This window comes from Cibotium barometz, chromosome 10 (assembly GCF_041138505.1).
Source record: "Cibotium barometz isolate CiBa-2024 chromosome 10, ASM4113850v1, whole genome shotgun sequence".
In the NCBI taxonomy this organism is placed as follows: Eukaryota; Viridiplantae; Streptophyta; class Polypodiopsida; order Cyatheales; family Cibotiaceae; genus Cibotium; species Cibotium barometz.
This window is the reverse complement of record NC_141055.1, coordinates 4400220-4422878: the sequence shown is the minus strand read 5'-3', so window position 1 is coordinate 4422878 and position 22659 is coordinate 4400220. Positions and strand designations below refer to the sequence as shown.

Here is a 22659-nt window from a genome sequence, read left to right as displayed (position 1 = left end):
ACAAAGTGAGATACCTTCAGTCACAATGCTTAGACAATGACAAGTTCTCTGATGAATAGTTAACTACTAGGAGATTCCTAGAAGGAAATCTTGATTCGCTGACACCTTATACTCAAAAAATCATAAGAACTTTGAGCCATGCTGTAGAAGTGCCATAGACTTTGACAATAACTTTATGGAAACTTTTTCAAGGAACCCCTTTGTTATATGTACATTATGTGTGCTATGTTATATGCACATTATGTGTGCATATACTAGGAGGCTAACCCACATTAGGCTTGTGAGCATGGGAGCATGGGAACAAGCTCTAGTGGAGCATGGGTTAGGACTAACCTTAAGGGTTAAGGTTAGGGTCAGGCATCCAAGGGTCACACATGGGAAATGGAGAGTCAAGAGTCACTTGAGGGCCCTCCTATATAATAGGGGCATGGGGCACACTCAAGGGAGGCTTGGAGGCTTGGGCTTATGAGGCCAAGGCTATGTTATGATCTCTTGTGTAGAGGTTCATATCTACTCATCTACCATTTCACACTATCGCTACATGCTATTGGATTGGAGTTATACCTCTTGATGGTATGGGACATCAAGGTAGAGGTATGATGTATTTCATTATTCATGTGTGCATCCCTTGGGCTCGAGGGTGGTTGGATGGTTGAGTTTATGCCTGATTTATGCATGTTTATGCATAACAATTATCTAGAGAGATCTTAGGATTTTAACAGTGGTATCAAAGCAATCTCTATTTAATTGTTGTTGATTTTTTTTAGTAAATTTTAATATTTACTAATAAAAATATTATTTTATTGATTTGTGTTGATGAATTTTACGTGGATCATCGATATGGCGATTGAAATGTGTGTTACTACAATTCAATGGACCAATCGACGTTGCAGGGGAATTCCGTGAGTTTAATGCTATTTTTTCCTATTTTTTATGGTTTAAAATAAGCATTAATGGAATTTTTACAAAAATACCATATATTTAATTGTGAATATTTTTGGTAGAATGGATTTCCTAAATTTCTAGAATTTTTAGGGATTTTTTTTCTAATTTTTAAGAAATTTTTTGAGTATTTTTTTATTTAAAATGTTTTTTTAATACATTTTTGCAGGTTTTTCCGCAGGTATGCGATCAAATTTCTGTCGATTTTCTGCTGAAATGTAGTAGGGGATAGTATGTTGATGCATGAAATGCTCTCCCGTGTGCGTGGGATTCTCTCCGCCTTTCAATTCTGATTTTTCGTGAGAATTTCTCTTAAAAGGGATTTTTTAAATTATTAATCATAATTAATGTTAATTATGATTAAGTAATGTTTAATTAAAACCTTTAATCAAATGATTAAAGTTAACCCCTGTGTTAACAGAGAGGGGAGGAGAGAGAGAAATAAAATTGAGTAAGAGAGGAGTGAAGAAGTGGAGATGGAGAGAAAATTGTTTTTTTCCTCTCCCATCTTTTCTACGCGCAAGCGGGAGGGGGGGGACTGTGCAGCAGCCCGCCGGCGAAAAAAACGCCCCTCCTCCTAAAAAAATCAAAAGGTTATAAGCTAATAAAAGCTTTTTTTATTTTTTTATTTTTTAAAAAAGATGAGTTTTTTATTATTAAAAAAAGCTTTTGATAATATTTTAAAAAAAAAGCTTGAAATAAGCCTGAAAAATAGTGAGAAATTATGGGATTTGAGGAAAAATCTCTGAAATTTTTTTGGAAATTTCTTCTTGAAACTTTTTGGCTTTTCACCTTCCGGAAAACCTTTGGCTTTCCATTTTCCCAAAACCTTTTGGCTTTCCGAATTCCGGAAAAACTTTTGACCTTCCATATTCCGGAAACTTTTGACCTTTCACATTTCAATTTTTTTTCATTTTCCCAAAACTTTTGGCTTTCCATATTCCAGGAAAACCGTTGGAATTTTGAAAATTTTTTGACCGTTCGTATTCTAAATACGTTTGGGGTAATTTAAAAATTTTAAAAAATTCCTAAAATTAGTGAAAAATTAGACAAAGGTTATTTTAAATTTTGAAAAAATGTGGGGTTGGTGTTGGGCATGTGGTGTGTCCATTCGGGCCCCCCTGAGTGACCATTCAAATTCCTTTGAAATATATTTTTTGCCTAGAAAATTAAAAAATCCATTAAAATTTAAATTTTCATTGGATTTGAGAATTGTCAGGCGGAATTGGAAATTTCGTGAACGATGGGATTCTCAGGAGAAATTAGAAATATTCCAGAAATTATTTTTAAAAATCCTACAAATTTGATATTTTTAAAATATCAATGGTATTTTGGCAAATTAAATTACTAAAAGTATTCTGGAAAAATATAGGTTTGGAATGCCATAAGATAGGTTTGGTGGAATTCAAAATTATTATATTTTGAGGCCCTAGAAAATTAGTAAAAATTAGAAAAAAATCATGATAATTTTTTTCTCGAGAATTTAATATTTTCGAGGGTTATTTTATGTTGAAGTACGTTTTCTCGTGCTGACATTAGATAGATGTGGATTATTCACATATTATTTATATGATTATACCTCGTATTAATGGATATTTATGCTTGGATTAATTCTAAACGATGTATTCATGATTTTTTACCATTGTTTAGCCATTCTTTTTGGACATGTTCCTTAATTTCTTTTGATGGCTATAATTTGCGTTCAAAGTGTGTTTCACCTTTGACACTTTTCTATGATAACTTATTTTGCACTTGTTTAAGTGTGGTTTGTGCTTAATTTCTTAAGCCTAAGACAAATTCTATCATGCGTTAGTTGATCGATTTGTTTTGGTGGATTTTATTGGATGTTTTCTAAGTTTTATATGGACTCATCAGGTGCTGCCTAGATCACTTGTGTCTAGGGGTTTTTTATTGAGTGCTACACACATGTGTTTCACTTGCTTACTTTGGAGTTTTGCTTGAACGACACAATGTTCATATACTCCGGATTGATGAGTTGGCCCACTAATTTTTAATGCTTCTTTTGGCATGATTAATGTCCATTAGATGGTATGCATTGATTTTTATGAGATCAACTATGGTCTTTATGGATTCGAGGAGCTTCTATGCTTTTATCCATGGTTTTATAAGGATCTTTTGATCTTTTGAATAATTACATGTGCTTTGAAGGTAGCATTTGCCTTCGTTTTTTGCACGTAATTTTGGAATATATTTCTTGTACTCTTGTACATATTCCAATTCGGATACCTAGTTGCTTATATATCTAGGTGAGTTATTTTTCTACCCTTACTTTATTGTGTTTTGGGTAGTTATCATTAGAAAGGTGCCAATAATTTAATTTCTTTTCTAATGATGTACTCAGAAGGAGTTATTCCTTGATGTAGTCTTAAGTATATAGAGACAGGTTTAGTATGTGAAAGTCTGGATAAGGGCATCTTATTCCTTTTATACAGGATTTTATTCATATTTCCTAGACGGCATACTAGGGAGTTTCAAATTGTTAAGGTATGTATGGGTGGTATCATGGTGGTATATGGGACGCTAGTGATCCCTCACATATATTATCTTGTCGGATAATTTGGGCTCAAGATTGTTACTTTGCTTACATCACTTAGCATGTTGTCCTCAACATTCAAAGACAATCTCATTTTCTAAATTCACTAGAAGTTATAGTGTGGACATTCTTCTAGATAAATTTCTTTTATCTATTGCCTGCATGTTGTGATGAGGCTAATCTCATCGGCATTTTCACTTGTTGAAATCTCTTTCTTTAGAGTTCAAACAAGTTTATCTTGTTGTGTTCGGATAAGGAAATTTGGATTCTTCCTTTGTTGGCATTTCTTTCTCTAGTTTCGTACTTTAGGTGATTTATATAGTCAACCTGATTGTTTACGGATGAACATATGTGACTCATCGAGACGCTGATGACTCTGTATGTTGATATGGGTAACTCGGGACGTTGATTATTCCATATGCAGATGTGGGTATGTCGAGGCATCGATGAATCCCTGGATTCTGCTGCTATAATGCCATGTTTTTCTACATTATTCCGAATGGTTTACAACGAGGAAGTTACTTTGAATGTGAATTGCTCTCATCATCCGACCACAGTCTGATAGGCAAGACAGAGTGTATGAATCAGATTGTAGAGTATATGCTTCGTGCATATGTCTCTAGAAAATCATCATATTGAAAAAAATATCTTCCAATGATGGAATTTGCCTATAACAGTTTTAAATATACGGCTATTGGTTTTAGTCCGTGCATACTTATGTATGGGTATCAACCCAGGGCACCTATTGATGTCGGTCTTAAGGACATCGAGCTTGATGCATTGAGGGATTTCTTACGAGATATGCAGGGAATGCTGACCGAAGCTCGGGATTCTATCAGAAGTGCTCAAGATAGGGTACGATTTTATGCTAATAGGGGACGCTCATCTCGGTCTTTTGAACCAGGAGCATTGGTTTATTTTAATGTTCTTAAAGATTTTCAGACTTTGTCAATGGAAAAATGCTCGAATTTATCTCCTAAATATTGTGGTCCATTTTCAAGTTATACATCGGATTGGCACGATTGCGTTTGAACTTAAAACTACCTCCACATGCTAGAGTTCATCCAGTCTTTCATATTAATAGATTGAAAGGAAAATTGGGAGATGAGGATAACACAGTTACTCCTCAAGAACTCATTGAAGTCAAAGATTTATCCTATGTTCCACATGAACCTGATAAGGTTCTTGAATTCAGGGAAAGGAAACTTTCTAGTTGACTAATCCCTAAGGTTAAAATTAGGTGGAAAGATAGGGAAATTGAGGATTTGACTTGGGAGTCGGTTGAGATTGTTTAGCGCAGTTCTCCTTCTTTTCATTGCAAGAGTGTAATTTTTTGAGAGAGGGGAAGTATGTTATATGTACATTATGTGTGCTATGTTATATGCACATTATGTGTGCATATACTAGGAGGCTAACCCACATTAGGCTTGTGAGCATGGGAGCATGGGAACAAGCTCTAGTGGAGCATGGGTTAGGACTAAGCTTAAGGGTTAAGGTTAGGGTCAGGCATCCAAGGGTCACACATGGGAAATGGAGAGTCAAGAGTCACTTGAGGGCCCTCCTATATAATAGGGACATGGGGCACACTCAAGGGAGGCTTGGAGGCTTGGGCTTATGAGGGCAAGGCTATGTTATGATCTCTTGTGTAGAGGTTCATATCTACTCATCTACCATTTCACACTATCGCTACATGCTATTGGATTGGAGTTATACCTCTTGATGGTATGGGACATCAAGGTAGAGGTATGATGTATTTCATTATTATTCATGTGTGCATCCCTTGGGCTCGGGGGTGGTTGGGTGGTTGAGTTTATGCCTGATTTATGCATGTTTATGCATAACAATTATCTAGAGAGATCTTAGGATTTTAACACCCTTCTTAGCATAATACCTTCAAAAGGTCAGCATCATCAAAGCGAAATAGCCATAGGCCGTACCCAGACACCATAGAAGACCTAGCAATCATGTTCATGCAACAAATGATTGAGCAATGGAAGGTCAGGGTAAGAAAAGATAATATAGGCCAACCATATATGTACCCCAGACGTGAGTTGGTAGTTGGTATGGTATTCAATATGTCGTGCCAACCACAAAGGCATGGAATTCCCCCACCTCTACGATCAAGGCAAGGAGGTATTTGGTGCACATATTGCATGAGGATGGGAAACCATGACACTATCCATTGAATTCAACTTCGAAGGTAAACAAGAACCGGAGCATCAAATCAAGACTAGTTACTTCCTATTACCTCAGGATCGGGAGATCGTAGTAGATTGGACGAGAAAACAATTGAACAAGATAGAAAAATAAGATTGTTATGTTGAACCAGCAAAAAAAATATGGGCCAATGTGCTTTTTTAAAAAAAAATGCCTACTAATACCTAAGAAGCCATTGATGATCATACTGCTATAGATGAGACCATAAATAAGACAAAGTTGAACTGCTATACAGACGAGACAAATTGAAAACAAGGCATGGCCATTGTTGAGAAGCACTAAAATAGGGCCAAGTAAATCCGACAGAGGTGCATACAAATAGACACATGCAAGGCAAAGGAGTGGAGCATCACAGCTGTTGCAAGTGTTAGTTAAAGGGACAAGATTTAAGCATCAAGAGGCCTTGGAGTAGTAATGTGGACCCATATAACAGGCTAGGAACAAGACACCAAGAAGCATGGGAAGAGAGCACATACGGCAAGGCCACGGAAATAAGAGGGCTAGAGGAGACAAGGTGAGGCATGTACGGGCTTCGATTGCCATACCAGAGAGCTAGGCATCCATGACCTAGAAGACCATGAACCGAGAGCAAAAGCATGGCAAGGCATAGAGGACGAGAAGAACCGACAAGATCTAGAACTTGTGCCTTGCAGGGACAGAGGGTGTGACTGGAGCTACAAATATGGAGCTTGGAGGTCGTGAGTACTATGACATTCCGGCCAAAGGGCATGTCCACAGAGGCCCCAAGGTAGAGTTGATGGCAAGCGGCGAGGCCAAAGGTGGCAGAGGCGCAATGCACTATTATCGCAAGTGGTCGAGGCAGATTTGCTAGTGCTAGTGGCTACCTTCACTACAAGTGACGAGAGTGCACGCACTATTACAGGTGGCAGAGGCGCAATGCATTATTATCAGATGGTCAAGGCAGATTTGCTGCTGCTGGTGGCTGCCTTAATTACAGGTGACGAGAGTCTCTGGTCACGTGCGGATCGGAAGCGAGGCAAAAGACAATGTCCACTAGAGGGTTATGCTAGTAGTGAGATGTCAGAGTGACTGGAGTAGGTGACGGTAGGGGCTCTGTATGACTGGAGCAGGCAACAAAAGTGTAGCATAACATCTGCGAACAGGAGCACGTGGCATGGGTGCACCATAAGGCCACCATGAGATTTTAAGGGAGCCTAGGTGTGTAAATATTAGTTGGCCTTAAGAAGATACAAATGCCACCACATTAGTTGTCGCCCAGAAGGTCACGGGTGATTGGGGTTGCACTAGCCTTGTGGTTGCTTATATCCTCCCCTTTCCTGCTTGCGATGAGATTGTGACCACTCTGCTAGAACTTCTGCTCTAGATAAAACTTAACGAGGCTAATGTCAAGGTGATTAATGATCTTGTTAGTATTAAGGGTAGGGTTTAGGTATCTATCCCATCGAGAGGATCACACTAGTTGAATGGGTGGTCAGGGGGGTTGCATTTGTTGTTCTCAATGGTTGGGGGCTACAGGGATCTCACCTTCTTCCAAGACCTATGGTGGGAGAAAGGGATGGTCTGCTTGCAAGGTGAAGGCCTTGGTGAGTCCATTAAGAACATCCCCAAGGTGAAGGCCTTGGTGAGTCCATTAAGAACATCCCCAAGAGAGAGGTTGGTGGTGGGGCTAGTTTAGGAGATGAGGGGGGTGATGGCAGAGTTGAAGATGCATGTGGGGGAATCCATGGAGGAGTGGCAGGTGGTGAAGTGAAAGTGACAAGAGGTGTAGTTGAGGTAGAGGGTTGTTTGAGAGGGGAAAAGGTGTCGAGACTTGTTTCTTCTCTTTACCTTTGGCTAAGGGGCCCGAAGTAGGTGCAGTTGAGGAGGGGATGCTTGATGGTGAAGGACCCTAGGAGGGTATATTGGGACCGCCTGCTTCTCCTACTAGGGGAGCTTCTTTGGAGAGATCATTGCTACTAGATGCATTGTCATCATCATTGTCACTGGTTGTGGTGTCCTCTTCTTCATCCTTGACTTCAAGTGCATGCTTCATGGATTCATAAATTCTAGGGCCCCTCGAGATTCCTTTTCAGAGATGTCTTGGGGGTAAGCCACATGGACTGTGTCAAAGAAGAGGTGGCGTTTGTAGTGTGCATCAATTTTGCAGCTCTGTTACTTCTAGATGCAATGGTATAGTATAAGGATTCTATTAGGGAAATAAGCAGTGCTTACCTTAATGGTGAGATGGTGATAGGCATCATCAACCCTTCACCATCAAGCATCCCCTCCTCAACTGCACCTACTTCGGGCCCCTTAAGCCAAAGGTAAAGAGAAGGACCCTAGGAGGGTATATTGGGACCGCCTGGTTCTCCTACTAGGGGGGCTTCTTTGGAGAGATAATTGCTACTAGATGCATTGTCATCATCATTGTCACTGGCTGTGGTGTCCTCTTCTTCATCCTTGACTTCAAGTGCATGCTTCATGGATTCATAAATTCCAGGGCCCCTCGAGATTCCTTTTCACAGATGTCTTGGGGATAAGCCACATGGACTGTGTCAAAGAAGAGGTGGCGTTTGTAGTGTGCATCAATTTTGCAGCTCTGTTACTTCTAGATGCAATGGTATAGTATAAGGATTCTATTAGGGAAATAAGCAGTGCTTACCTTAATGGTGAGATGGTGATCGGCATCATCAACGGCATGCCACCACATGTGTGTGCATCCACTGGATTGTTCGATTGATGATGTCGATGGAGGTGAGGTATGGATATAACTCTTATGGGGGAACAAAGAGTTTGATGAAATCCCCCTCATCTAGGTAGTCGGAGAAGAGGAGGACACGACACCAGGATTGGAGGATTAGGTAAAGGACATGGTGAGGGAAGTAGAAGATGGTGGAGGTCTTGGTGAGGGAGATGGGATTTTGGAAGATATTAGCATAGGCTTGCTAACATGGTGGAAAACACATGCTTCTTACACACAACCATGGAGTACACACATGAGCATAACCATGGAGTACACACATAACCATGGAGTACACACATGAGCATGGAGTAAGAGACGTGGATCAAGAACACGATAAAGATACAAGAAAAATATCATAGTGTATTCTCAAGTGCAATTTGTATGTAAGAGGGGCTTTATATAGACATCCAACCATGTGACTATTAGTTCCTATGGCCTCCGCAAGATCCTAACTCCCCACTAGCCTTCTTGTAACCACTTCTTGATATGACATATTTTAATGACCAAATCCCACAAATCATTAGCCTAAGCTAATGCTAGTAATGCTAGGGGGTGTTCACACCCAAGCTAATGCCAAAATGCTAGGGGGTGTTCACACTTGTCAACAAGTTTTCGCTCTTTTTCATATAAAAAATAGATTCCACTCTTTTTTGGGGGGTATTATTATATAGATAGTTTGCCACCCATGCGTGCATGAAAGGAGGACATGCCTTTTCATGTAAAAAGGGTTTCTATGCCTCTACCACAACGGACCAATGCTAAAAAATAATGGCATTCTAGTGTATTATGGCACGTATCCTTCATTCGTATCTGCCGCAGAAACTGATGGCTCACTATCGCTTTTCAGTTGGTCAACTGAAGGGCAGTTTACCAAATTGGCTGAGATTTTAAGCAGCCCTTATTTTAACGAATGACTTTCATATATTTAACTGGCTGCACAATACATACTGTAGAGATTTTGAAAACAGAAACCAGATAAATTTAAGAGTTGACCTTTATTTGGATTGGTTGAAAAATACAAGTAGGTGATGTGCGCGTTCTCGTGGCATAAAGTTTTTGCTTGTATGCATATATGTGCATACATATGTGTGGAGTATGTGTGTATGTATGTAAGTGTGCACATGTGTATGCATCTATGCATATGTATATATGTGCAAGCATATATGAGCAAGTGTGTGTACATGTGTGTTTTTATGTGTGGAGTGTGTTTGTATATGCATGTGTGTATGCATTTGTACATGTGTCTGCATGTGTCTATGTGCAACTCTCTCATATAGATAAATATCTCTGTGTCCCACTCTCACATGAATTCTCTTTATATCTCTGTCGCACATACATAGACACAACCCTCTCACACACATATACGTATACATGCACTCTCTCTCTTCTCACACCCATCTCGCATGCACACTCTTTCACACACATAGAAACTCTCTCTCTCTCTCTCTCTCTCTCTCTCTCTCTCTCTCTCTCTCTCTTTCACACACACACACACACACATACCCTCCACACATACATGTGTGGCTGTGTGTACGTGTACATATGTGTGTGTGAATGTATTTATATATAATATTACTAATATAATACTATTATATATTTCTTATATGTATATTGATTTATATATCATTATTATATATTTACTATTTATATATGTCTTTAATTTTCTTATTTAAATTTATGTATTATATATATATATAATTATATTATAATATATTAATATAGATTAAGATATATACTTATTTAATATCCTTATTATATGTTTATATATTGTTATTATATATATTTTTATTCTATATATTTTATACTTATATATTGTATGTCTTTATAATTTTGGATTATATTATTTATTTAAATTTTCTTCTCTCAACTTGCCCCTACACTCCTCTCTCTCACCCCTTCCCAAATATGTGAATCTTATTTAATCCTTAGCAATCTTTATTTCATGTGTATATGTGTGCACGTGGCACTAACACATGCGTATTGTTAATATTAATATTTACATATACTATAAATATTAATATTAACCTATACTATATGTGCATATGTGTGCACGCGGTACACACGTGTGTATATTAATATTTACCTATACTATAAATACTAATATTAACAATACACACGTATTAGTGCCATGTGCACACATACTAAATATTAATATTTACATATATACTAAATTAATCTTTAAATTCTCAACAAAAATATTTTATTAATCTTTACACTAAATATAAAAATATCTATAAATCAATATATCTATTCACTAAATTAAATTTAATAATATTTATGCAGCTCCAACACTTAAGCTACCACCACAGCTCCATCCAAGGCATCAAGTCCCACCATGTGCTCCTCTTGTAAGCCTTGCCTTATCGTACACCAACTCGCCTCGCTTGCATATACAACCCATGTCACGTAGAATGTAACGCCTATGAGACCGACGGCAGACCGGATGGCCAGATAGGCTTTAGCGTCAACACCTTGGCTGGAGGACATGGCCATCCGAGGTTCAGTGGGAAAGGACGCCCATGCGGAGTCATGGGCAGCTAGGCTAGTGTGGACGGTAGGCCACACACTATATAGCCTGGGGGATGAGGGGAAATCCTCATTCTTCCTCTATGGTTGGGTGGTGAGCCAGAGGCCCCGTCCCCTCCTGTGGTAACGCCCGTAGTGGTGTTACGGTGATCTAACATTGGTGTTACGGTAATCTAACATTGGTATCAGAGCTTCAGTTTCATTTGGTCAAAGTCCGTGCGTGACCGGGGACCGGAGCCCACTCAATGGTTTTCAACCATTCAATAAAAATCTTATCCTTATCTCCACAATCGACTGTGTGGAGGGAGGCGGCCATAGCTGGAAGGAAGGGTTCTCTATTTCTCTCTCTCTCTCTCTCTCTCTCTCTCTCTCTCTCTCTCTCTCTCTCTCTCTGTCTCTCTCTCTCTCTCTCTCTCTCTCTCTCTCCATTGCACACACCCAAGCGCTCCATTGCAGGTAAGCAATTTCGTCTTTTTTTGCTTTGGAGCTTGTCTACGAAAGAAGAGTTTTTCGTCTGGTGTAGAGAGAGAGGCGGCTGGAGCTTTTCGTCTGGTGTAGAGAGAGAGGTCGGCTTTGAAGAGAGAGACGGCTGTCTGGTGCTGTCTCGTGTGTGGAGGGAACCGGCGGCCTGCCCACTGGGAGGCCTGCCTGGTGCTGCCAAGACGGCCAGCAGCCCACAGGCAGCTAGCCAGGCCAGCACCAGCGCGGCGGCTAGCCCCCATAGGCGGCCAGCTAGGCCAGCGCAATCGGTGCCGGCCAACCCATAGGCGGCCAGCCAAGCCAGCGCCGATGGCCAGCCCACAAGCGGCCAGCCAGGCCAGTGCAGCAGCCGGTAGCCAGCCAAACTCGTGCTGACGGCTAGCCCACAGGCAGCCATCCAATTTTAATTTTAATTTTTTAATTTTAATTTTTTAATTTTTATTTTTTTTTAAAATCAAACGAACACCTCTCTCCCGACAGTGGAAGGATAATCCCGGCGAGGGATAATCCAGGGTGGTTCAGGCACAAGTTCCCGTGGGGATTAATTTTTTTTAAGAGTTGCAGGTACCTTTCTCTCGGATCGCAGCATCCCGGAGTAGCGACGCTTGTAGAGGCTCGCAGCGCAACACAAATCGATAGTCGACGATAGTTGCAGGCGACCGTAAGTAGGATGACTATTCTCTCTTCACCACTGCTCATTTTAGTAGGATTTTTTTGGTAATTTTCGAGTTCTCGCATTTTTATCTGTGCAAGAATTAAAATATGTCTGCTAGGCGTAGTGTGTCTCCATCGCCTTCTACTTCTCTAGGGTTTTCAGGTCTCTTGTTCTCGGTCACGGGCTTGACCCCGACCGAATTGTCAGGCCGTATACGCCGCCCGACCATTGTCTGGTCCGGAGTGCGCTCGTCGATCACGTGTGGTCCGCCGCATGGTCCGCCAGCGCCCTCCTCGTCTGTTGACCCTGCCTTAGGACCCAGCAAGCCTGCAAACGGCCGCAGTAGTAGCAAATGATCCCTTTTTGGTCGATGAGCTAGATGACATGAACACCGATGTCGTCGAGGGGACCGAGGAGGACCTCTTGGAATATGACGATGACGATTATGACCTATTCGACCCTGCCCCGACGTCCTGACAAAGGCGGAGCTCTCTCGTGGACTTTTTAAATTTCTTAATGCAAAACTGAACAATATGGGTAAAGTCCAGGCTGACTTAGTCACGATGCTACAGAGCATCTCCACACGGTTAGATGCACTGACAGCCACCTCGGCTAGTACTACGACTCCTCGTGATAGACGAGCTCCTGCGGCATGGGTGAGCGTAGCCTCGCCAGTGGTTGCAGGAGTACAAGGCTGATGCGCCCGCGGAGCCGTCCGTAGAGACAGATTCGTTCGTTATTGAAAGACTTGAAGCTGCCTAGTTTTGGTGGCGAGGAAAAGGAGAGAAACAAGGACTTGGTCAACATGTTTCTAGCGAAGTGGTCAGACTTGCATGCACTGCGAGACAACAGCCTAGCCGGGTGCAGCCCGTAGAGGCTAGCCTCTCATTAACCGGCAAAGCATACAAGTGGTGGATGAGTTTGACAACTCATCCTGCCACTTGGACGGAGTTTGAAACGATGTTTCGAAAAGAGTTTTTGCTTGTTAATGAGGCGAAGAGAAGCTGGGAGTTATGGGATAAGTGCTCGATGGAGAACAAATCCCTGACTCAATACATCTCAGACTATAGGGAAATAGTACTCAAGCTAAAGGGGATCGATGCATTCCAGACATTGCGAGGCTTTAAAAGAGGCCTCAAAGATGATTACCTTGAGTACGTAGAGCCCTTACAGCCTAAAGACTTAGCAGAGGCAATTAAGTATGCGCAGATATTTGATGACATCAAGCACCGTAGTGCGCGTGGTGGTTCAAGCAGGGCCGAGGGTAGTGAGAAGAGGAGGTCAGGCCTTAAAAGAAAAGAGTTCCGCACTGACAAGCAGGGGGATAGGATGGACCAAGAAGGACAGGGTGGTCATTGATCTAAAGAACCGCGACCATCCAGGAAGTAAAGAGAGCAAAATCCAAAAGAGTAGTATATTAAAGCGCAAAAGGAAAATCGCGCTTTAATTGCAACGATGTAGGGCACACGAAGTAAAGACACAGCAAAAGAAAGAGTAGTGTATGGCACCATAGGTGGCCGTAGAGTCACAGTTTTTATCGATGATGGAGCTAGCCACAACTTCTTGAACTACTTGTTAGTCAAGAAGTTGGGGTTGACTGAGACCCAGAGCGATCGTGAGTATACTATTGGCCTAGCCAACGGGTATGACAAAATGGTATGGAATACCGTAGTATTGGGGATCCCATTATCTATGTAGGACTACGAGGCTCTGCTTGACTTTCAGGTCATGCACTTAGCCAGAGCAGACGTATATCTAGGTAGGGAGTGGCTGTATGGCTTGGGCCCTAGTCTAGCTCGAAGTTACCTACATAATACGCTATGTTTTGAGCATGGAGGTAGAGTCATTACCCTGCAGGGTGACCGTACTGTCCCCGCCACACCACTTATTTCCTCCATAGAGCTGTGCACAGCGGTCCGCAGAACCAGATAGCGGAGGTATATGCTTGTTACCCTCTTTTAAATTCTATTTCCGTAGATGAAACTGTAGATGATGTTTGCGTAGACAAACAAGGAAAACAAAAAAGCCTTGGATGAGACCCACTGTTTGAAAACCCTGTTTGGCATGCATGGGATTCAAACAAGAAAAAATCCAAGGCGAAAGAGACATTAAAGAAAAAGTACGTAGATACTTTAATGAATTTATTAGAGGAATTTCAAGATGTTTTTCCTGATGATTTGCTAGATGGCTTACCACCATCTAGAGAAGTAGACCATGGCATCGAAGTTATGCCAGGATCAAAACCTAGAAGCAAACCTGCTTATAGATTAAGCCACTCCGAGGCACAGGAGGTGGAAAAACAATTGACGGAATATTTGAACAAAGGCTTCATTCGGCTTAGTTCAAGTCCGTGAGCATCGCCTATTCTTCTGGTAAAGAAGAAAGACGGATCTATGTGGATGTGCATAGACTATAGGGCTCTTAATCAGATAACGATTAAGAACAAGTATCCGATGCCATGCATGGATGAGTTATTTGATCAACTCTATGGATCGAGATACTGTACAAAAGTAGACCTGAGATCAGGGTATCATCAGGTTAGAATTAAAGCAGAAGATGTTGCGAAGACAGCATTTAGGACCCGTTTTGGGCATTTTGAGTTTTTGGTTATGCCATTTGGGCTAACCAATGCTCCAGCGACGTTTATGACGCTGATGGGCAGCATTTTACGTGCATATCTAGGAAAATTCATAGTAATTTTCCTTGATGATATTCTTGTGTACAGTAAGACACAGAAAGAACACATAGAGCATTTGCGTCTAGTGTTCGAGTTGTTGCAAGAGCACAAACTATTTGCAAAGAAGAGCAAATGTGAATTTTTTGAAACAGAAATTCACTACCTTGGCCATATTATAACCGCCGATGGTACGCGGATGGAGCCAAAAAAAGTAGAGGCTATTCTTAAATGGCTAGCGCTGAAAAATCTCGAGGAACTGTAGATTTTTCTTGGCATGTCGGGGTTCTACCGATAGTATGTAAAGGACTACGTGAAGATCGCAGTCCCGTTGACCACCAGTTACGGTCAAAAACTAAAAACATTAGTTGGAGGGAAGCCCAACAGAAGATCTTTGATAAGGTCAAGGTGACCATAGCAGTTGTACCTGTTTTGACTATTGTCGATCCAAATGAGCCATTTGTCTTAGAAACAGATGCTAGTAATGAGGCCATTGCGGCCGTACTTATGCAAAGGGGACGCCCAATTGCATTTGAGAGTAAAAAGTTAGATCGTGCGCAGCGTAACTACTCGGCTTACGAGCGAGAGTTACTAGTGATAGTTCATGCATTGAAAAAGTGGAGACACTATTTATATGGTGCTTCTTTTGAGGTCCGGACGGACCATGAAAGTCTGAAATGGCTTTCAAGTCAAAGTGAATTGAAGGGTAGAAAAGCTCGGTGGGCGGAGATTCTACAGGAGTTTGACCTTCAGATACGTTACCAGAAAGGTAAGTATAACGTGGTGGCAGATGCACTTAGTCGCATGCCACATATTAATGAACTTAGTTTCACAGTCTTCAAGTGGAGTCACTACGTGGTTTATGTGAACACGATCCATCTTTTACAGAGGTCTGGCACGCTGTACGCTGTACGCGTATGCACTTCTTCACAGACACGACCACCTCCCTCGTTGGCACGGATTGCTAGTCCGGAGAGACTGGCCGAAGGTGCAACGGGAAGAGAAGTGAGAGTTAGTCCAGAGAGACCAGCCGTGTCTTCCGAGTATAGTTTGGAGCCGGAGAGCTCCGACGTAGGCCCTTCATCACCTTTGACTGCCACGGCTTCAAAGGGGGTGATAAACTTTGTCGAGGGGAGAAATATGCTAATTATTCCATTGATGACGGGTACTTACTCTATAAGGGTAGAGTATGTGTACCAACTATTGGTGACTTTCGGGCCCAAATTCTTAAAGAAAGTCATGATAGTCCAAGTGCGGGTCATCCTGGGATTCAGAAGACCTATGCACTAGTAAAAAGATAGTTTTATTGGCCTAGTTTGTTTAAGGACGTCCAAACTTATATGCTAAAATGCAATAAATGCCATGTCAATAAGCACGAACGTCTTAAGGTTGGAGGACTACTAGACATGTTAACTAAAATGGCAAAGTTTATCGCCACAAAGAAAATTGTTAAAACGCCAGAGTTGGCAAAACTCTTTATTGAACATCTCTACAAGTTATATGGGGCCTACCCGAAGATATAGTGTCAGATAGAGATAGAAAGTTCAACAGTCATTGTTGGAGAGAAGTCTTCAAAAAATTGGATACTACTCTGAGTAACAGTACGGCAGATCATCCGAAGTCTGATGGTCAAACTGAAAGAATTAACCAAATTCTAGAGGAAATGTTGCGTTCTTATGTTAGTAAGAAGCAATCTAATTGGGAAGAGTACTTGACCTTATTGGAGTTTGCCTATAATAGCTCCAAACACTCAGTGATGAGACTGGATTTACACCATTCATGTTAATGTATGGATTCCAGCCGAGATCTCCGATGGCTGTAGGCCTAGAAAAGGAGAAGATTCAATCTATCAAGGATTTCCTTGAAGATATGAATGATATGCTCAGAGCCACACGTGAGAGCATTCGTAGCGCTCACGATCGCGCTAAAACTTATGCGGATAAAGGACGTAGAAAGGTGACCTTTGCAGAAGGTGACTTTGTATTCCTCAAGGTTCCTGCGCAGTCAGAAACCATGAAAACGGGAAAGTGTGATAAACTTTCTCCAAGATATTGTGGTCCTTTTAAAATCCTTAAGAAGATTAGAGACGTAGCATATAAACTTGAGTTACCTGAGAGTTCTCAAGTCCATCCTATCTTCCATGTCAGTAAACTGAAGAAATCAGTTCACGGGTTAGAGAACGCAGTTTCTCCAGAGATTTTGGTGGACTTGATAGAGCCACCAAAGATACCACATGAACCTGAAAAGATTCTAGGGTATCGTGAGATGACAGACAAACCCGACATAAAGTGTACCAGGAGGTACTTGTTAAATAGACAAACAGGGATGAGGAGGCAGCTACTTGGAAACACCGTAGTGCAATTTCCAAGAGGTTTCCCTAGTTTGTTTTCGAGGATGAAAACTCTTCTTAAGGGGGGAGTAATGTCACGTAGGCTGTAATGCTTGTGACCGATGGCAGACCGGATGACCAGACGGGGCTTTAGCGTCAACGCCTCGGTCGGAGCGCCGAGGACATGGCCATCCGGGGTTGAGTGGGAGAGGACGCCCATGCGGAGTCATGGGCAGCCATGCTAGTGTGGACGGCAGGCCACACACTATATAGCGTGGGGGATGGGGGGCAATCCTCATTCTTCCTCTATGGCTGGGTGGTGACCGTCCCCTCCTGTGGTAACGCCCGTAGTGGTGTTACGGTAATCTAACATTGGTGTTAATAAGATAGATACTTAAAAGAATATTCTTAAACACCACATATTTGGGACAAAAATTACTAAAACAATAAGCAACCAATCTTATTAATTGTGGTGAGCACCTTGTAGCCTTGCTCGAATTTGGAATAAGCACCACAAAATGATCAACTCTTCTTTCATTCCTACCAAAGACAATTTACAATGAAAACAAAATCAGCCACATAGCAAGTGTGCGTGTACATGCACACTCTTTTTTCTTTTTTCTTTAAAGGAAATCTCTCTAGACCCCTCTCTCTCTACACACACACACACACACACAAGAAATTATAGATAGCACATGTATAAAATAGATAAGTACATAATCCTAATCCCCCCACACATACATATATATAAATACATAATACAATCTCTCTAGACCCCTCTCTCTCTACACACACACACACACACACAAAAGAAATTATAGATAGCACATGTATAAAATAGATAAGTACATAATCCTAATCCCCCCCCCCCCCACACACACATATATATAAATACATAATACAATCACATCGATAAATACATAATACATCCATATATATATAGTAAATAATACATCCAATCACATCCCTCAATCATGATGGGAAGGTGCGCCAATCACGTCGTCAGCGTGCTCTCTCTCCCTCGATCACGCTCCAGCTGGGACGGCGCTCCAGTCACGTCGATCAGGTGCTTCCCTTTGTCTCTGATTTAGGGTTTCCTCAAACCTTGCTTGCATTCTTTTAGGGTTTTCGCAAACCCTCGGCTTTAGCGAGAGGGCTTGCCCAACTTCTCTTCCTGCACGCCCACCCTGTCCCAAATCGCTAATGCTACATCGTCCGAAAGAAGATCGAATGAAGACATCCCATTTCGTCCCGTTGCGCTTAGAAACATCATCATGCATGGCCATGCTGTGTAGCTAGAGCGTCTTGACACTAGATGAATGGAGAAATCATGTAGCGTTTTGACACTAGCTGATGCACGGAGGAATGTAGCTCCTTATAAAATAGCCCGCTTGCTCTTCGACCGACTCCTCCCTCTCCAAACCAACGCCATCAGTAGCACTAACTACCAGACCGCAAAAAAACCTGAGGGTGACCTAAAATTTAGGTTGAAAATTTAGTGAGCTTACAACGTGGTTCAAAAAACAAAAAACAACATCGTCCTCATGGTTTTCACGTTAGAATAGTACAAGCTTTGTATTAGTGGCGGGTGCTAACGTGCATTTGGGTGTTATCACGGAACTCCAACCGTTTGCACTAACGTGTTTGGGCGTGCGGACTACCAAAGCATGCGATCTGTGCGTTTGCTTCTGTGCAAGCCTTGCCTATAGCCTCTTCACCCTCTCTGCCGCCCTGATCTCTCCCATCATGCATCTCCACTACTACCAAAAAGAAGGTTGCCATACCAATTAAACAAGCCAGAATTACATTGAAATCCCAAAATTTACCATATATTTGATATTTGATCAATAAATTTTAATACAAATCTATATCCATGTCGATTTGTATGTATATAAATAATTTCTCTTTTGTTTTTAAAATCCACGAGGTAGAGGGGGGGGGAGAGAGAAGAATTAGTTTTTCAAAAACATTTTTCTAAATGTTTAAAATGGTAAAATTGAGATTGAAAGAGAGAGAGAGAGAGATTTATTATGTATGCGCGTTGCATGATCGAGAGAGAGAGAGAGATGCAGCCTAATTGCCACTGGAGTGACTTGGAGTGAGACTGGAGCATGTTTGAGAGAGAGAACATGTTGATCGTCGACGCGACTGGAGCGTGAAGGCGTGATCGAGAGTGATGCTCGATTCTGAAGGCGCGACAGGGGGAAGGTGACACATGGCTAATTGAGAATCTGTCACGTGGCCAACCCTGCGCCCAGAACCTGTCCATAATAGAATAGATAGAAGATAGATGTGTTTTTCGAGCTCGGAACACCGCAGCAAAAAAGCCCCCCTTCCCTCCCTTCCCTTCATTGACCTATTCACCAAAGGCTCAAATCCACCAGCAACACTGTAACTCTATAAAATCGTTATATTTTTTTATTTCAATATCGAAACCTCAGCTCCCTCGAACGTGAGCTTGATTCTTTAATGGTGTGAGAGAGAGAGAAATCGCTGCCACTAACTATACAAAAGATCAGGCTCCCTGAATTTCATGTACAAATAGAGTGTCATGCAGGAGTCTCGAGGATGGCTAGTTCAAGTGTGAGAAGGAAATCGATCCAATCCACAGTACATACATACTAATACATTATGGCGATCATAATTGTGATAAAATCCATGAAAGTTCACGTGTGGGTACTCTCCTGCTGAATCCTGATCTGCGATCATGGCGTCAGGCGAAGAACAGAACATGCGCGGAATGCAGGAAGGTCGGGTCGATTGTCCGGCCTGGACGCGCCGGTGGCACTAGGGGCGGCGGCGCAGCTGGAGCTTGCGTTTTTGACTTGTAATCGCCTCTGAACCCTCTAATGTCGTCCTGCGCAATTAAATGAGTAATCAATTATATTGTCACAAGCTTGTTTATAAAGCATTAAGCAGCTGTGGCTAGTTTTACTTTTGATGATCGATCACCTACTGAGAAATTTGAACAAGTAGTAGTACGTACTTGGGGTGCTGCTTCCTCTTTTCTTGCAGAGCTTTAGACTTCACGTTTGGGATGTGAGAGGAGCTGCAGCTAGCTACTGCTGCATGGCCATCCGCTTGCATCCTCTTTAATGAACAATTCTCTGTGCTCACACCAAACAACGCATGAAGGAGGTCGAACTTTTTCGCTGCCCATAATTAAATGCTATGGGGATCTGTATTCATGATCAGAGTGCAGCATATATAGTACAGTACACATACATACCCATTATATTTGGCGGCGTATTAGTCGATGAGGAATTAGTCGGAGGAGGAGAAACGAGGCGCTGCTGCTGTTGTTGCATTAGTAAGGTGTTATGCTGGTGCTGCAGGATGAGCTGCTGTGCTTTACATTGCTCCAATTCCTTGCGAAGGGCCTCCAATTCTCTATTGCATTCTGCATGTATATTATTATTGTCCTCTTTCAATTCCACGTCCTCCTGTTTGCATGCAACCGAAAATGACCAAACAAATCCATTATAATTCCAATGTATTCTCCAGCTGGACTAGATCAAATAAATATTAATGCAAGCATGGTCCAAACACTCCTTCCCCCCAGCTACATGAAAAGTGACGAAATAAGTTAACTTTTATCATTGGCACTCCAAAGCTTCTTCTTCTTTCCTTTTTTTTTAATGGGGGTTTCCTGTTTGTTTGTTTGTTTGTTTGTTTTTTTTGCCTTCAGCTTGCGCACACACACACACTGAGAGTCTCACTTTCTCCCTTTGCACGGTAATTATTGATTTGAGCTCCTTGTAGAAGCTTCCATATTCCATGTTGCTGGTGCTCCATTCCCCGAGCTGCTTCGAATCTTGGCTTTTCCTCATTGCCCCCATTTTAAACAGTACGGCTAGTAAGGCAACAACAGCGGCAGCTCGGCTAGCAAGGCGTTTTGGTAAATCGTATTAACTGCAGCACTCGTCCAAAATTGATTGCTTGCAGAAACGGATCGATGAAAGTGTAAACTTGGAAGAGAGGGGCTCTGAGGGGGAGGGGGAGGGGGAGGCGGAGGCGGAGAAGAAGCAAGACTCTTATGTTGTTGTTGGGAAGAACGGTTAGGAAAGAGACGACATTGCCACCGACAGTTACAGGCGCCTAGGCACACTTGGTAGTAGTTTTGTTTGACACGCACGTATTAACATGGTCAATCTACTTCACGCAAACTTTTAAGTAAGGCAAAAATAAAAAATCCCAGGATAACTGAAAAAAAAAGGTCTCCAAGACAATAGCAGCCTAGTAGATAAGGCTTTGAACTTTTTACTAAAATTTCTAGGTTTAAATCTTTTTAGGACACCTCATATTAAGGGTATGTTCACATGTAGGTAGGCACCTAGGCTGCCATCCATATGCTTTTTACCCTCCAAGCTCACACTCTAGATCAAAGACGATGGTTGCCATGGACATCAAAGATAGTGACTCAACTTTATGATGCCGAAGAGCATGTGAGCCTCTCTTTCCTCCTCCTCCTCCTAGTGAGAGTGTGGATGCAAGAGCCACCATAGGCAAGCTAGCCGTACGTCATTCTGTGTCCAAGATCATTTGTCGTCTCTTAACTTTTTTCAGGATCTCACTCCCTTGTAACAATCTATTATTCTCACATCCCTTATTGTTTGACATCATGAACTAGCCAAGTGTAGGGTTATTGGTTGCTAGGGTTGGTGAGTGTCGAGAGAAGAGAACGGGTGCTAAGGTCCTCAATAGTGTTTGTCACTTATATGCATCCATCAAGGTGCATTGGCCACTCATTACGCTATTGTAGCGGCCATATGTAGACCCCACATGGTAGGTGAAATGATAGCCACCTCTTACATTCTTCGCATACCACCACACACTCTTAGAGGTGGTTTCTTGAGAAGGCAATGTCTAGATGCAGATAATGCTAGGATATTTAAGCTTCTAGTGGTTGTGCTCCTAGGTGCAATTGTTTGATTAACAATAGTACAAAGGCACTACTAGAAAAAATTTTGGGAGGAGAATTGTGAGCTTCGCCAATATTCAAGAATGCATTGTGAAAAGGAGTCTTAAAGGGTGTGTTCATCGAACATGAGGCTTGCTTTCTTAAGGTGAGTCAAATTAAGTTATATACTTAGTTTATGGAGGCACACTCTCACCTCAAGATTGGCTAAAGATCTTTTGAGTGATGCAATGTTCTATTCTCTTAGTGGGAACAACGGGATGCCTACTTGCCTGCGTGATTTCATAACTCTCTTTTATGTGCACCACATGAGCCAGATGCCTTATACCATCACCTTTCATGTGTTGAGGGGAAGTGTGGTGCATGTGGGGGTTGGCAGTGCTACCTATGCTTAAGGGGGGCAGTGACATCAAGGTAGTTCATTGGTGGTAATATGAGTATGGAGTACGTGAGCTTGATGGTGGGGGTAATCCAAGAGGTTTCTGGAGAAACATACTGTACATGCATTACTTCTTTTAGAGAGCACATCTACCCTTATATACAACACACCCATCATGCCAAGTGGCAAGACCACCAGTTTCATGCATGCTTAGAGCAGTTCCCTCTAGTGTGGCTATCTTAGTGGTGGACTTTGCCAAGAACTATAGATTCTTGCCTTAC

At 41.9% G+C, this 22659-nt stretch overlaps 1 protein-coding gene across 1 annotated transcript; it reads right to left on the bottom strand.

The window, feature by feature from the left end:
- Positions 1–19662: 19662 nt before the first annotated feature.
- On the bottom strand, positions 19663–20911 carry LOC147634455 (uncharacterized). Its single transcript, XM_086804452.1, has 4 exons — positions 20801–20911; positions 20311–20524; positions 20068–20188; positions 19663–19938 (listed from the first exon to the last, which is right to left on the bottom strand). The coding sequence occupies exons 1-4, from the start codon at positions 20909–20911 to the stop codon at positions 19869–19871; spliced, it is 516 nt and encodes a 171-aa protein (XP_086660578.1). The 3' UTR covers positions 19663–19868.
- Between the last annotated feature and the right edge of the window lie 1748 nt (positions 20912–22659).

Coding starts and splice junctions, on each gene's coding strand:
- LOC147634455 (XM_086804452.1), bottom strand. CDS start 20,911: ATGAGGAAAAGCCAAGATTCGAAGCAGCTCGGGGAATGGAGCACCAGC. Junction 20,189..20,310: donor TACGCCGCCAAATATAATGG/GTATGTATGTGT, acceptor GTGTGAGCACAG/AGAATTGTTCATTAAAGAGG. Junction 19,939..20,067: donor AAGAGGAAGCAGCACCCCAA/GTACGTACTACT, acceptor TTAATTGCGCAG/GACGACATTAGAGGGTTCAG.